This window comes from Dreissena polymorpha, chromosome 12 (genome assembly GCF_020536995.1).
Source record: "Dreissena polymorpha isolate Duluth1 chromosome 12, UMN_Dpol_1.0, whole genome shotgun sequence".
Classification (NCBI taxonomy): Eukaryota; Metazoa; Mollusca; class Bivalvia; order Myida; family Dreissenidae; genus Dreissena; species Dreissena polymorpha.
Window position 1 is genome coordinate 1,501,755 of NC_068366.1, and position 9,487 is coordinate 1,511,241.

A 9,487-nucleotide genomic window follows, 5' to 3' on the forward strand; every position below is an offset into this window, starting at 1 on the left:
CTTGTGAATAGAATCTTATTAAAGTTGTTTCTAATTATTCTATTATATGGATGTATTTTTTTAAATCATCCTCGGTCACGGGGCAAACTTTACACCTAAATATTTTCCATACCGTACCATAACAAGCACATTATATTAGCGATTTTCGACAGAACCCATACGCTCGTGATTTCGCATGCGCCCGTGTTTCCCATAGCCCAGTGTTTCCAATACGCCAGTGTTTCCCATACACCCGTGTTTCCAATACGCCAGTGTTTCCCATACGCCCTTGTTTCTTTAACCCCTATTACCCAATCGCACGTGTTTCCCTCACCACATTTCCCATATATCCGTATTTTCCAATCACCCATACGATAGTGTAACACAAGTGTTTCTCATACGCCCGTGTTTCCCATACCCCGTGTTTCCAATACGCCCGTTTTTTGCCATAAGCGAGTGTTTCACATACCCCCGTGTTTCCCTCCCCCAGGTGCTTAGTAAAGCAGGACGCCACCCAGCGCTGCGTCGACTGCGCGAAGAACATACGCGGCGCCTGTAGCTCGAACGCACGCCCAGGTCAAGAGGCAAGGCACTTCATCATGACGACTGGTGGGTGGTCGGTTTCACAGTTGAAGATCTTTTCTCCCATGACTGTGCTTATGTACAGGGGAATATAACAGCGGTTAGGTGCTTGCATACCAACTACCGTATTTTTTAATGAGCCGCGCTCTGCGAAAACGGCGCTTAATTCATGTTCGTACATTCTATATCGTCCGTTCAACGCAACACACCATAAAACCGGAAAGTGTCGTCCCTGATTAGCATCTACAGACAGCACAGGCTAATCTGGACGACACTTTACACACATGCATTAAGCCCCGTTGTCCTAGAGGTAGGCGTCATATTTATTCGAACGTATATAGTTTGAATACTATCAGGAGTAAATAAATTTAGTCAAGCATGTACACATGGCTGGATGGTAAACTTGACAAAGATCGGAAGCACGACGTGTTTCTCATGAATACGTGCTTCTTCCGACGGTGCCGAAGCTTGTAAATGTTGAAACCGTAGCTATTGCTATAAGGAATAGTGATAATTTATGGGTTAACTTTTTTACGAAATATTTTGCGGAATATTCGTTGATTTTAAGTAGTTATGTTACTTAAAAATGCTTTGATAATAATTTTATGAAATAATAAAAAAATGAAGGCAATATTAGGCACTGTTTGCACACATTTTATTTAATACATTAAATGTCCATAGAATTAATTATGCTCTTTAAAGCCCGTTAGTAAGCCAATGCTTGAGTGTATATTGTTTGATGAACAATATATTTGCAAGAAGGGTCTCAGCAATGTGAAAAGGATTTTAAAATATTCAATGCTATATTTTAACCACTTCCTTAAATCATAGTCGGATCAAGGACGCGCTAGGAAAGCAGCGTAGACTAAGACGAAACGCACGTGTAGTATATACGTCACAATTTATCATTACACAAATCATGTGCAATAACAACCTCAGACATGAAATTTACTTGGAAACAGATTTAACAGAAACTGTGAAGAGAAGTATAAAAAAGGTTTATTTGGAAAATATCATCTTAAATTAAACCATCTGTACAATTAAATAAAAAATAGTCAGTCCTTACAAGTGCAGCGATTTATTGATAATTGAAAAGAGTGAGCACGTTCAAATACAATTTATGGAATATTACAAGATTTAACCTCACATTTACTGTGAAATAATCTGCCGTTTATGATACAAATGTATTTCAGCACTGTATAGTTAGAAGTTCCTCCGAAGGTATAGTGCGTTCTTTTCATTCATAAATAACACATGATTACACATAACATAAATTATACGAGTCGTTAACATATAGAGGGAGGATTATAATGCATATATATATATATATATATTGCATATTCTGTACAAAACAGCACAATATATTGTCTCGTGGAATAGGTTACTTAATAACTGGAAAACATATTATATTAAAAATACTTATTTTAACATAATTCAATGGCATATAAAACTCTCGAAGGGCGAGTGAAATAGAAAACATCAGTGTTCCGTGAGATGCAAAGCACCGGAGACAAAACACAAACTCGTATACAATAAACTCTTCACTCGTTTTTCAAATGGAATGTATAGCTACATCATGAAGTTGTATAAATTATTGATAATAATTACACAGTAAAGCGAAAGCTAATTATTTAACATATAAGGGTGTTGTTTACGGTTTTTGCATTTTGTCCAAGCTTCAGTCAAAATCATTTAAAGATTTATATTAGTGAATTGAGCATCGCCACCAAATTTAAAGAACACAAAAAAAACAAACGAGCACATTTAGATTATTCACTTTTCGCGTTTGTAATTCTGTATAGTTTTATAAATTTCCAATTATGAAGCAAATGTAAATTTGTAATGTTGTCTACGTGCTTAGTGTTATGTCACTCTCCTTTCGTCTTGAATCTGTGACAACTTGTTTGATAATTGTCACTTTGATAAAATGGTACTCCAGGAAATAGACATTCGATAGTGATCTTCATATATTGTGCTAGGTACCGATTCACATTGTGTAATATCAATACCGTCCTGCTGTTTTATCCAGTTACAAATATCCGTCTCATTGGCAGCTATATTACAGCCAAACAATACACAACGCACACACGCGTTCCGTGATTTTGACCATTCCACCATTGACTTTACATCTTGAGCGGAAACATAGCTGTCTCGATAAACTACCTTTCTGATCGATTCAGGAAGAGAGGACAGCAGTGTAACCGCAAGATTTGTCCCATATAATATAAGCGTGTGTAGACTAGTCAGGGTTGGAAGAGCTGCACAGAGAAGGTCAATTGATTCAAACCAACTCAGATGTAGACGTGTAATGTTTTTACCAGTGATGGACATTGATTGTAAGATGCGCCCCTCTGATAATGGTGTTGGAAGAGATATAGAACACGAACGCATATAGGTGCAGTCTAAATTACTTAAAACGGTATTTGTTGCACAAAATAAGCTCTTGAGCTTAAGACCCTGTAGGTCTAATTGAAGGTCTGAGTGACTCGTGTCTGTAAGCCGCAGATACGACAATGATTCTCTCGATTGCGAAATAATTTCCTGTACACGATTTAATAACTGTTGAGAATTGGAAAAGTAAAATGCATCCATGCTTGTGATGTTTGAGATGTTCATATCTATTAACGTATTTAAAGCATCGATTTCCTTGATGGTAGGTCTTCTATAATCATCAAGTGATATATGAGTGAGTGTCAGTTGTAAGCACGGCTGTTTATTCGCCAACCTTTCAATAAAGCCACCCAATAAAATTCTTTGTGCTAAATAAGGCGTGGAAAATAGATCCATCTCCTGGTCTGAAATAGAAAGCAGCTGGCTTTTCATGTCGCTTGTTATGACATCCATCATGTGCTTTGACATTCTTTCAGCCACTGGAGCACACATTCCACACGTAAAGATAAATAACTGACCGATGTCCAGAATAGACTCACCATCACAATTCACCCTCTGTATGTCTTTCAGGATGTCTTCAATATCCGTCTGATTAATTGCAATATGCATCGATGCTAGAAACTCCTGAATAGTTTTGTGTACAAACATGTATGGAATATTCTTTTGCGGGCTAAGCGCCAACGATTTTTTCTTTGTGATAATCCCTGTCTGAAGTAAGTAATCAAGTTGTGTTTTCGTCATGTGGTTTGCGATTGTGTTTTCCGCAAAGACTAGCGACGATTGTTTACTAGAGTCTGTTAGTGTTTTAAACGCAAGCGCACTTGCAGAGCGAACCAGCGACCCATTAGCCGACATATACTTATTTTTTCCGGTTCCAAATATGTGTTCTATTTCTTTAACGCAAATTTCTTCAGTGTCAAAATCTTTAATTTGAAGTTTGTGCAACCCCTTGGCTATGTGCATATCTAGCATATTCATGTATATAGCACATAATGAATCTTCCATTAAACGTCCAACGTAAAACTGATGAACGAGTTGCACACAAATAGCTGGTATTGTCATGAGATTTATCATGTTTTTGTTCTTTAATTTCTTCAAGAAATCATTGCATTTGCTTTGTTGAGCCTTTTGCAAAATACCGTCTTTCTCAGCTAAAACATTAATGACATTTTCCGCCAAGGTTTGGTAGTTCGCAACGCCGGAAATTTGGAACATACGCGTTAAGCTATCGCTCACCCTGCGGTTGGCAAGTTTCCACGGTCGTGCGGTTATAATGTTGGTAATGTTTTTTCGCTGTAAGTACAGCGGCATACTCCGGTCTTTACCGCACCTGCAAGCATAGTCACATGGCCGAGGAAAGGATAAATCGGGGTGGTACCATTCGTCTGCGGCGTCTGTAAGAACAATGCATTTATGTTCCCAGACACTGTCATCCCAAGGTAATTTGTTGCTTTTTATTGCATCCTCGACCATCTGACTGACGTTACACATTGATCCACTGTAATCACGTAATGACACAAAGAACAGAAATGTGTAGTCTCGCAAAGCGTCAAGATCGCTGAAATGTGTTTCTTTCGACGTCTCCTTGCTGGAAGTGGTCATTGTCGGGATATTTGTTTTAGTGCTGATAATATTTTCCGAATGGACATTACACCAATCAAGAACCAGTTTTGTTGAAAAGGTCGTTTTGCCACAACCCGGATCGCCTTGGATGTAAATTGTATTAATCTGATTCCCGTCACGATGAAGCAACTCTTTGTAGCAACTCACGTCGGCTTCCCCCCTTGATGTATTGTCCGTCTCAATCCCGCCACATCTATCTTCCTGGCCTCTCTTAAGTTCGTTGATGGACGGGGGAACGTAGATCCGTTCTAAAGGTACATCTATGTCAGGATCCAGCATCGACACCGGCGCGACACAATTCGACTGGTACTGTTCTATTAACCAGGCCTTAATTTCTGCAAGAAATAAAAACATAGGTTGTATACTGATATTTAAGGTAAACAAATAAATGCAACATGTAATTTTATATGCCACTGAATTTCCTCAGATGTTCCCACTATTAAGATATTCTTATTCCAACAAGATTGTAAATCTTGGCATATAATCTATATGTCCCATCTGTACCATTGTCTCTGTATTTGATATGGGAGTTTTCTTCCTTATTGTATAATTTCAAAAACTTGACATGTCTATGATAAGAAAAAAGACCAGAACTACTTTACAGAGAAAACTATAGTTGTCGTGCGTATTTAATGATAAAACGTTATATTCCATTAACATATATAACACCTACTGAATAATGGACTGTCTCTTGCAAATGGACTCTCAATCGATGCGCCCGGTGCAATGTCATTGCCAGTTCTTCCTGGATCTTGGTCCGAGTCCAAGCCCTTGCTTGCACGTTTGCTTTTTATGCATGAATTTTCTTCATTTGTCCTCTTTATAATCGCAATTTGTTCTTCTCCAGCTTTTATGATTTCTGCAGTGATGCTTTTGCCCGTGTTCTCCATTGTAACTACAAGTTTGTCCTTTTCGTCTAAGAGAATTCTTTTGATTTCTTCTGTCAAACTTTCTTTGAATGCTTCAAGAATCTTCGTTACATCTTCGTCTGTTATAGCCAGTGTATTGTTCTTCAACTGTAAAATTTGAAATCAATATAGATCAAATCCAACAATTAATACTTAGATTGTTTGTGAACGTTTGTTTTAAGTTTAAATACAGATTTTTTTACCCTTTTTTAACTCCAATAAAAAAACTTAATTCAACGTTAACCAATACATCAACTGTTATTGTCGTGCCTGAAATATCCCCCTCCCTCAGGCTTCTTTGTCACAGGGCAAAGGCAGTTCAGTTTTAAGAACTGGTTTCCCAACTATGCAGGCTACATACCTATGAGGTTTTGTCTTGATTACTGATATTCTATTCAAGATATAAAGTTGACAAATTTTCAGTATGATAATTCACAAGGACAATTACTGTGAAATTATTAAAGCAAGAGTGACAGGCTATACAGTTAAAAGTCGATACCTCTTTTCCGAAATATACTCAGGACACAATTCAAGTAAAAACAATAAATACAATAACTTTGAAAATACTCTATTGCTGAAATAGTTAATCTTTTTGGATGAGACTTGGTCCGATTGTTTTAAAACAAGTTTAACCATATTTATTTATGCTCGATTGCATGGAAAGCCTAAGGCTTATTGATATAATCTCGACTCCGTTCCCTGGGTAGAATCAGTACTTGGTGTCGATACGGAGAATCTAAAAAACTCTTCAACAATGGAGATCAAATCCTTGAAATACCGGACGCAAGGCGGACACCATATCCACCACGCCACAGCGACCGCACGGAATCCGACTGTTTATCTTGACAATATCTTTCCAGAGTTCAAGTCAAAATACCAGGTCATCATGCCATACCGTAGAAATATCCTAAAATCTGTCTAGAGGCCACATGTACGTCTCAAATTTTGCCGAGAATTTTTAAGAGAGTTATTTTGGATAATATTTAAGCTTAGCTCCAATTTAGGTGACGAAAATCGAAAAGCTAGTTAACCAGGTAAAAAACATTGTTTCCATTCAAGAAGACTCAATCTTGATAAAAAAAACGTTATTTTTCTCAAAATATGTATTTTTATATCATGCCAAATTTTACGTTAAATCTTAAAGAAAACTTGTTACTATAGAAGCCACATCAATGACTAAACCATAATTAAACTTAATCAAAATATTATCTTGACAATATCAAGGCCGATTGTTAATTTAATATAATACTATTCTAGAAGCAATTTGTATGACTCAGTCTTGATGATACAGTGTAAGTATCTATATTTTGAACAAAACTTCAAAGCAATGTTTGAATTAAGTGAGGTGAAATAGTACGGCACCCGGTCATGTCTTTGACAACTGGTTAACCTAGAACTCAGGTGAGCGCTTCAGATCAATCATCGCTTTATTTATCTTGAATATACCCCTTGATCTTGGATCAAGTGAATGGACTACTCTACGCGATACTTTATGGTTGTCATTTCTGCTTTTTAATGTCTATCTATCTTTGCTGGATAACTGTGCAGTATACTTTCGACAAAGACCTAGTTGTTAAGAATTCTTATTGTTGACACTTATAATGAACTTGGAACTATCGTTCTAATATTTAATCACATGACCCTTGCGATTTCAAAGAAGATGTTCAAAGTTATTTAGTATATATTACCTAATAATTCATGTGACCTCTGGTCCAGTTAACATCATATGTGCATGATTTTAACAACTTTAGTAAATGACCACAATGCTATGTTAAATATCAAATAGTAAACCACTGACCTTTGCTCTTTTAGGGAATATATTTAAAGTTATTTACTATATACGTCTATTCATCACTTGACCCCTGGGGCTTGGCAAGGATATAACACGGGGCATTATTTTAACAAACGTAGTGGATTACCAGTCTTACTGTCTACAAAGTTACACAACCAATATAACAAACCCCATTACCTTTCAAGTTTCATACAAGATTTTACAGTTTTAAAAAAAACATATATTTCATGAAGATTAGGGAAATGTGGCTTCTAGAGTGTTCACAAGGTTAACCATAAAAGGAATGGTTTGCGATAAACCGGAACCATTTTACAACTTAGCCAAGACATCTTTTAAACACATGCGCCGACGAATATTCAAGAAGATTCGACTATAAATGTAACTTATATTGTTTGTTTACAACCTTTTTCCTCAAATTGACCTCATACATTGGTGGTTGACCTAACGTGACCTCGTTTCGAATTCGGCAAAATTATCATTTAGACAAATGATCAGACACAGTTACATACAGATTTGATAAAAACATGCTGCTAACAGTGTTAACTAGGTAACATGCCTTTAAGAGTGTTACTATGTAAATGTTGACATGCCTCTAAGCGTGTAAACTAGGTAAATGTTGACATGCCTCTAAGAGTGTTAACTGGGTAAATTTTGATATGCCTCTTAGAGTGTTAACTAGGTAAATGTTGACATGCCTCTTAGAGTGTTAACTGGGTAAATGTTGACATACCACTAAGAGTGTGAACTAGGTAACATGCCTCTAAGAGTGTTAACTAGGTAAATGTTGACATGCCTCTAAGAGTGTTAAGTAGGTAAGTGTTGACGTGCCTCTAAGAGTGTTAACTGGGTAAATGCTGACATGCCTCTAAAAGTGTTAACTAGGTAAATGTTGACATGCCTCTAAGAGTGTTAACTAGGTAAATGTTGACGTGCCTCTAAGAGTGTTAACTAGGTAAATGTTTAGTGCCTCTAAGAGAGTTGAAAGAGTAAATGTTGACATGCTTCTAAGAGTGTTAACTAAGTAAATGTTGACATGCCTCTAAGAGTGTTAACTAGGTAAATGTTGACATGCCTCTAAGAGTGTAAACTGGGTAAATGTTGAAATGCCTCTAACAGTGTTAACTGGGTAAATGTTTAGTGCCTCTAAGAGAGTTGAAAGAGTAAATGTTGACATGCTTCTAAGAGTGTTAACTAAGTAAATGTTGACATGCCTCTAAGAGTGTTAACTAGGTAAATGTTGACATGCCTCTAAGAGTGTAAACTGGGTAAATGTTGAAATGCCTCTAACAGTGTTAACTGGGTAAATGTTGACATGCCTCTTACAGTGTTAACTAGGTAAATGTTAACATGTCTCTAAGAGTGTTAACTGGGTTAATGTTGACATGCCTCTAAGAGTGTTAACTAGGCAAATATTGACATGCCTCTAAGAGTGTTAACAAGGTAAATGTTGACATGCCTCTAAGAGTGTTAACTAGGAAAATGTTGACATGCCTCTAAGAGTGTTAACTGGGTAAATGTTGGCATGCTTCTTAGAGTGTTAACTAGGTAAATGTTGACGACGGTCTACAAACGACTTACAAAGCATGTTGTTAGCACAATGTGTCCAGGCGAGTTAAGACGTGCATAATGCTACCTTATGAAATTGCAATTCTTTAATGGAACGCATTTTGTAATGTTTGTACAGTTTGTAAAGTCTGTACCATATAATGTACCCTTTTGACCTACCTGTGTTAATTTGTCCACTGCAGACTTCGAAGCAGCCTGGTGATCGGCATGTTTAAGGCTCTGCAACAACGCTACTAGAGTGTCGATGGCTCGGTCACTCTCCTGTTGAGTCATGGCGTTCGAGGGCGCATGGCGAACGTCACGCCCAATATCTCTAGCCTGAAATATCAATTTGTCATTTCCTTTGTGTCCAATAATTCATTAGCATGAGTGCTCGCATGATTTGTTTATTGTTGTATGCATTCTGTTTTATAATGTCAACTTAAAAAAAAAAGATAAAGAAAGAAAGTCAATTACTTATTCATAAGTATACACATCATACAGTACAAGTAGGTATTCATTAAAAGATCTGGAATCTTCAAGCATCGTACCATCAACTATTTGTCTGTTGCTTAATTATGGTTCACATATTACGGACAAAAGACCGCATATGAATAAGAGCTTGTGAAAACTGATGTATCTGTTTTTTCCATGTTTATAAGAATGT

The 9,487-nt window shown here is 36.9% G+C and overlaps 1 protein-coding gene across 1 annotated transcript; it reads right to left on the minus strand.

The window, feature by feature from the left end:
• Positions 1-556: 556 nt before the first annotated feature.
• On the minus strand, positions 557-9,143 carry LOC127853765 (uncharacterized). The gene is made up of 4 exons (XM_052388533.1): positions 9,001-9,143; positions 5,249-5,591; positions 2,973-4,910; positions 557-708 (listed from the first exon to the last, which is right to left on the minus strand). The coding sequence occupies exons 1-4, from the start codon at positions 9,112-9,114 to the stop codon at positions 557-559; spliced, it is 2,547 nt and encodes an 848-aa protein (XP_052244493.1). The 5' UTR covers positions 9,115-9,143.
• Between the last annotated feature and the right edge of the window lie 344 nt (positions 9,144-9,487).

Bases quoted from the DNA above. Each gene is read 5' to 3' on its own strand.
- LOC127853765 (XM_052388533.1), bottom strand. From the start codon at position 9,114: ATGACTCAACAGGAGAGTGACCGAGCCATCGACACTCTAGTAGCGTTG. The intron at 5,592-9,000 runs GTAGGTCAAAAG...CAAATTTTACAG, and splicing joins CAGTGGACAAATTAACACAG to TTGAAGAACAATACACTGGC. The intron at 709-2,972 runs GTAATTTAGACT...CCGTTTTCGCAG, and splicing joins TGCAACAAATACCGTTTTAA to AGCGCGGCTCATTAAAAAAT.